At 38.8% G+C, this 7,391-nt stretch overlaps 1 protein-coding gene across 2 annotated transcripts in view; it reads left to right on the forward strand.

Moving 5' to 3' along the window:
* The window catches only part of LOC136832188 (neuronal acetylcholine receptor subunit alpha-10-like), an 87,761-nt gene extending 80,643 nt beyond the window's left edge, over positions 1-7,118 (forward strand). For both annotated transcript variants that reach the window (XM_067092948.1, XM_067092949.1), the window contains exons 10-11: positions 3,907-4,022; positions 4,571-7,118. In XM_067092948.1, the coding sequence (XP_066949049.1) occupies positions 3,907-4,022; positions 4,571-4,669 (215 nt within the window). In that variant the 3' untranslated portion in view covers positions 4,670-7,118. The remainder of the gene's footprint in view (positions 1-3,906; positions 4,023-4,570) is intronic.
* Positions 7,119-7,391: the final 273 nt, after the last annotated feature.

A 7,391-nucleotide genomic window follows, 5' to 3' on the forward strand; every position in this document is an offset into this window, starting at 1 on the left:
ATATATATATATATATATATATATATATATATATATATATATATATATACGATTCCTCCTAAAAATAAAAACGAGTAAACCGCATACATCGATCATAAAATTTGTTATATACACATATATGTGGAAGGAAAGGGGAACTGAATGAGAGGCACGTTTAGGGAGATTATGAGCTGCGCCTTGCATTCTCTACCTTTGGTGAATGGACGTCAAGACGTTGACTAATTCGACCCTCATTATCATATTCTGGGGATGCATTAGGGCTGTCTCGTGGGGACTTAGCTGGGTCATTTGTTTCACAGTAACTCATAAAGACTATCTCATTAATAATATTTATCCTCCATTACCCCTTTGACTGTTTTCTGTTTGAATGATGACAACAGATTCCAGCGCATTTTTATTTTTATGCAAGACAAGTTTTCCAGGAACGCTGTACCATATCATTCTTAATTAATATTACGACCGGAATCTCTCCTGTGGACAAAGCTATCGGAGCTCTTCAGTTCATATCTGAAGCGTTCCCTTGTGCTCAGATACTCTTGACAGTGAATACCATTTTTACACGATACTTCGCAAACATAGGAGTCAGATGTTTCTTGTTTAATCATCGATTAATGAGCAAACTCCCGGTGCACTTGGATAGCGAAAAACGACCGGTTATCGGATTTAAGACGATGAGCAAACTTCTCGATAGTTTTATTTCCCCCCCTAATCTGTTTGATTACTGTTTGCGAGACCTCAGGAGTCAGTCTATTTGCTCTTCTCGGTATTATATGCATTGCAGAATAGCTGGGTAAGATGTTGACGAAGTTTCAGATATGAACCAAAATGAAGAGAGCGCATTAGAAAATAAAAACTATTACCATTTCCCTATTATTAATGCCCATAGACTAAAAAGGCCGTTAACTTGTTAATAGAATACTCATTGTGTAGAGAGTGAAAAGCAGAGAAAATCGAAAATGTCGTAGAATGCAGAAAAAGATGCAAAAAAATTATTTGATGAAAATAAATGCATAAATAATAACAACCGAGATATAAATCAGACTTGAGTACATCAACACCACGAACACTGTTCCGGACTTTTATTGCAAAGAAAATGGAAGACTGACGGTAATGGGGTGATATCTTGGCACCTCAGCATGATCTAAGCGATAGCACTGAGACGAGTATAGCCAGCTCCAACTCCACACATAAAGGCACGAAAGGAGATGTGGGGATTCCATGCTGGACTAAAACTTTCGTTGAACAGCTCGTTTTAAATTTTGTCCCTCAGAAAATGGAACCGTGAGGTACATAATGAATTGTGAATTCACTTATAATTGTCATTTTCGAGAAAAGAAGAGTAACGCTTTAAGCAATTTTGTTTATGAATACCAAGGTCCTTTAAATATCTCTTGAGCATATTGAAAGGACCTTGATGAATACAACAGTCAATACATCTGAAAAGTATTCAAGTGTAGTGTAATAAAGGCAGCTGTAATCTCAGTTATCAGGTCCCTGAAATTCTCATTTCCTTTTCCATCGTTTCATATACCTAGAATCCGTATAGTAACACCTGAAAGTTATTACAGTCCAGTGAACAGAGTGATTAAAGGGTAGCTAACATGCGGCTTAGTGATTCGAGTACCATAAGGGCAACCATGATATTGTTGACAAAGTTCCCGCGTTGCCTCGGCTTCGTACATCTCCGCCTGGAACACACATCCGCAAATGACTCGAACTCGGTAACACAGGGATAGTAACTCCGATATTTGTCAGGTCTCCCAAAATCTCATTTTCGACGCCACTGTCTCATCCGCTTCCCCCCGGTCGCATTGAAGCTGACGAGGCACGTACTGTGAATACAGAATTAAGCGGGAAAGCGATCCGGGTCCCGGTCTTCATTAGAGTTCGCTGCCTCTTCATTTAGGAGTCAGAATGAAAACTTGCTGTCGGCCTCATCGGTAATGTATAGACTGCCTTTGTCTCGCCGCGACTTCCTGGCGCAACTTGCTTCCGAGGAATTGCTTGGGAGCTACGATATTCATTCTGATATTTGTTCAAATTTTAAATTATGCCAATTTGCTCAGTATAGTTTATGTTATTAGAAATGTCCTTGTCTTCGAAAACACTTTAGCAAATGCAGTTGAAAATAATTATTAAACGGAACTCAGTTCGTCATTAATCTCTTTATGAAGGGCGTGTTGATCAAGCGAAGAAGAGAGAGAGAGAGAGAGAGAAGAGGAAGGGGGAAGAGAGGGAGAGCGATAAATGTAACTTCACATTCAAACATTGTAAAATTACTTAAATTTTCCTGAACACATTACCAAAGACTGCAATGGGAATTTCATTTAGCTGGGATTACTTACGCTACGAATACATAAAATACACAAACTTCGTATCAGTAAATACGGTAATTAAAGGAAAAATAATTTCTGAAAGAGAAAACGCGTCCCCTCGGATAATGGACGTTCCATAATATTTGAGGACCGGGAAAAAGTTTTTATTTATGGATATGTATGCTGCCATGTTTTGTATCAAAGAGCAGCCTTCAATATGGGGCTCCTATATTTTACGAACGAGGGTTCACAGCCAGTTACTCGCCCAGAGGACATTCGCTCTCATATTTATGGACAGAGAGGAGGAGACAGAAACAGACAGACAGACAGAAAGACAAAAGAGAGAGAGAGAGAGAGAGACAGGGGCGATATAGCTGTAATCTTCTGGATACTTAGAAATCACATGTGAAAGCATAAGTTTTTTGTAAAGATGTTCCGTGAATAGTTATAGCTGCCTCAGTGGAATTTAATTCTTAATAATGAAATTTCTCTGTTTTCCAATAAATTTTACTCTGTACGGGAAAGGTCATGTGATAATTGTCTGATATCTAGGAAGGTTTTCATTTTCCTCAAATAAATTTACAGATACTTGTAAAAGAACAGGAAGTGTCAAATATGGCCGTTAAAGTTTCACTACAGTTCATTACATGGAATTGTTTTCGCTGTTAGACTTCTGTGTATATCTTAACTTACACATGCTATATTATATTATATTATATTATATTATATTATATTATATTATATTATATTATATTATATTATATTATATTATATTATATTATATTATATATTTATACTGTGTATGTGTTCTGTATGTTGTACAACACTGAATGATATATGTAGCATCGTTTCTGAAACCTAATTTTTTGAAGGCTTTGGCGTTTACAAAACCGATCATTTTAGAGCTCAGTGGTCTCCAGAATCAAATTGTTTTACACTTAAAGTCTTTTACACTAAGCAGACCTGTATCACAGAGCGTAGACTTTTCCCAAAATAAACACGAGCATTTCGGAAATCGCAAATGTGCCCCAGGTCCGAAATATCCATCCCCTCCCGCTCCATCCCATCCTTGTTCACATCGATCTCTCCAGATTCCTAATCATCTGCTGCCATTCATGAAACCCACCTTTGGTCATATTTCTACATAAAATAATTAATACATAACGTTTTGGGTAATCCTGCTAAGAAACAAACAAATAAAGAAACAAAATTTGCCAAGACGAATAACCTTGTGGGAGAAAATAAACGGAGTTTGTTTAGGTGGAGATGTTTCTGAGTTCACAGAGCTACACATTTGTTGTTCTAGTCTCTACTATAATTTGCCTTGTGTAAGATCGGCTTCTAAAACCTCTAAATTTTCAAACAGCTACCTAGTTACAATGGTAAGAGCATTTAATCCCAACTGAATTACTCTACATAAATTACAGGAATACGCACACACACACACACGTGTGTGTCTAAACCTTACAGCAATTCTGGTCATGGGCTTATAACACTGAAAGCTTCGAATGCTGATGTCACATCTCTTCCAGTCTAGAAACTAATCATGCTGAACTTGTAAACAGACGAGCCTCTTGTTCTGTGTTTGCAGACTTCGAGTACCAGTTCCTGAGGGTCCTGAACAAAGTGTACCAGACGATAGAGAAGAACGAGATGCGGCTGGGAGAACACGACAGGAAGGAGGCGACTCGCGTTGAATGGCAACAGGTAAAGTCTTATCCGCCAGGGATGTAGGAAGTGATAATTGGGGGCAATACGGCAATTCTTGCATTAAGCAAGGAGGCTTATTAGTCGCAAAAGCGTTTCAGTTGTTCCTGGTGAAACGCGGCACAGTCGTATTTACTTTCCTCCTGTAAACACTGACCATAAAAGGGGTGGCTTCAGATGGTGTTACCTCTCTTGTATCTAGTTCTTAATTCAGTACGAGGCTGCTAGTTTTTTTAAATAACACATGGGTGCATGGAAAGCAATAACTTACTGAGACCCTAATCATTATGTATTTTGCTTCTCTTTCTAATAACATTACTATCGATATGTTAGATATTTTAGTCTAATCCTTCGGGCCAGCCCTAGGAGAGCTGTTAATCAGCCCAGTGGTCTGGTAAAACTAAGGCATACTTAACTTTTCATCACTTAACCTTATACTCATATCTGTAAGCATATTGCAGTGACGTTTCCTGTCAGGGAATTGTGATCATTCAAACGCAGTCATGAAGAATCATAAGAACTTGAATACTTTTTCTCCATTCCGACAGGTGGCGTTGGTGTGCGACAGGTTCTTGTTGGGCTGCTTCTTGCTCTCGACGACAATAGCGACCACAACCATCCTTTTTTCGTCGCCTCACGGACCATGACGTCACTTCCCTGCCGTTTTTGGCGACGCGAACGGTACCAGTGTCCATTCCGAATGACTGAACCGGTTGGCCATGATGCCCAAAGGTGTCCGATTCCCATGTCTTTATTCATTGCGATTAGATCCATCTTCACCATAGCTCGGTTCCACCATCAAAACTCACCCTGTCAAATCGTGCGCGTCCTTGAGAGAGAATATTTCGATGCCGTCGACACATCAGTAGAATTTTGATCAAAGTAAGGATCATTCAGCACAGGAATTCTCACTGTACAGATTATACTACTCGTGTCTAACCAGCCATCGAGTTTTCCCTTCGTTAGACACGCTCTTCTTCCCCACTGCGTGACGGTGAGTAGACGGTGCTCAGCTTCACGTAAGCCTTAGAAAGAATATACATAAAAAAGATAGTGCTGTTTGAGACTCATTCTTGAACAGAGGGGAGTTCTCATCTGTATTTCGTGTTACTGTTGTCCCAGTTCTCTCGAGGAGGAGTTGTGTCTTCTAGATGTGGTCAGTCACGTTGTCACTGAAGCGTCTTCTTTCTCAGATTTTGTAACTTTAGCTGCTGAGGATGAAATCAGTGTACTGCCATTCTCAAACAGAAGTCAATCGGTGTTACTTCGGCTTGTTATCTACGCGTCACACCCGAGTTGCCAGTACTGGACATGGCGGAAGCTCAGTGGGACCCCGCGCCGTGTATAGTATTAGCCCGTCCGGGATCAAAGTATTATATACACCCATTTCTATATTGTGTGGTCGACAAATTATATTAATGACGATATCTTTGATCCCCAAAGGGCTAGCACTAAACACAGCTTCCCATTGAGCTTCCGCCATGTTTGGTACTGGCACCTGGGAGGTGACGCTTAGACAAGTCACAGTAGCACCAATCAGTCTTAGCATTTGGGAAATGTATAAAATGCAAAGATATCGAAGAACATCGATGTCGAGTTTATATTGTTTAAGATGAACGGCAGTTTCATATAAAAAGAACATCTGTTTTCTCTCGGTGAGTTTCCTAAGGACGCAAGAGTGATGGTAATCAATTCAAAACCCGACAGTTTTGTGAATTTAGTATCATTTATAATTTTTCGTACTCGCGGTGTTGTTTGCGCCACCGCTTCTCGGGCCTTGATTGTGATAACAGTCGTCATTAGTTTTCAAATCCAAAACATATGCCCGAAGCTTCATACTTTTTTTTTGAGGGGGGTTGCCGATGGGGGGGGGAGAAAAGCTAATATGATGGGGCCCACGTAAGCGTAGCCAGGTTGGGGTTGGGAGTCATTCGCAACTGCCCCGTGCTCACTCAATAACTTTTGCAAAGAGAAACAATTTAATTATGAAAACTGCAAAAGTAACGAAGTCATTAAAATATGCAATAGCAAGAATCAACGCTGCACATTCTGCTATGAAGAACCAGTGACTGACTTTCAGCAGAATTGTTCGAGAAAGGATAGAGGTGCTGAGATGGTCTACTGAGGATCCATTAACAATGCCTTTCTTATCAAGTAAATGATAATGAAATTCGTGTGAAGGCAAAGCCTACCCCCTACCCCCACCTCCAACACACACATCCCTAACGGAAATAATTTTTATTTTCATTTATCCTTACGTGTATCGAAAGTTGTAAGACGACAGGAAGAAGGCGTTGATGACGTTTGAATTTTTGTGTGAGGAAAGACGTAAAAAAATTATTTTTCTAATATCAGTTTTCAAAAGAGTAGAATTTTGACTTACTGAATCAGAGAAACATTAATGTACAGCACATACTGGAATTATTAAACAGTGTAAAAATTGTCAGATTTAATTCTGATGAAATAAGAAAAACAAAACGAACTGAGAGAAAATTACTCATGCATTTAAAAGTCAATCATCAATCAATTATTCATAAATTTGATCAAATATTTACTAATATAATCAAACAAAAGGGGAATCCTTTACGGATTATTTACGCAATCGAAGATTCTAAAATTAAGAATAACTCATAAAAAACATATTTAGTAGAACTAAAGATATCTTCAAATTTATATTTGAATTTGCATCGGAGACATAATCAGATTTTCCTTAACTCTTAGGGATGTCAGTGCCTGAAGGGTCTCGTGTTCGAATTCGATTTTCGTAAATGTTAGAGCAAAACTTGATGTTCCGAATCAGAATGTCCTTCATATATTCCCTTCAGTAAGGAAGATAATTTGTTGCCCGTGGTATAAAAAAGATAGGAAAATGCTTTATTAGAGAAACACGTACAGAGGAACCTGCTGTAGGAATCATAAGAGTCTCAACACTTAGGAAAATATTTTATCGCAGACACAGATAGACGAACATGGAGGGAGATAGATGGAAACAGTCAAATGTTGATTGCAATGAAGACCAAATGGATAACTTTGGGTAGCAGAAGAAAAGGTTCTTACTTCGTCAAAACAAGTTCCAAAATTAAAAAAAAAAAAAAATTCATCATGATGAAGCTCTCAGAATGAAAGTCTTGGAAACCTTCTGCTCGACGTCATTTAAAACGAAGCCATTATACATTAAAAAAAGAACTGTTCCTCTTTGCTAGGTGTAATATGTCTCTCGTGTATCCAGTAGACATTCATCTTAATTACCAGGCGACAGCGAGAATTTTCTCATAGAAATTTCAGTTTACTTTTACAGGCAACTGTCAGGCATTCCTTTAGTGGTCGTTTTGTCAGGAAGTAAAGAATGAGTAAATTAGGCTCCTTGTG

This window comes from Macrobrachium rosenbergii, chromosome 49 (genome assembly GCF_040412425.1).
Source record: "Macrobrachium rosenbergii isolate ZJJX-2024 chromosome 49, ASM4041242v1, whole genome shotgun sequence".
NCBI classification, from domain to species: domain Eukaryota; kingdom Metazoa; phylum Arthropoda; class Malacostraca; order Decapoda; family Palaemonidae; genus Macrobrachium; species Macrobrachium rosenbergii.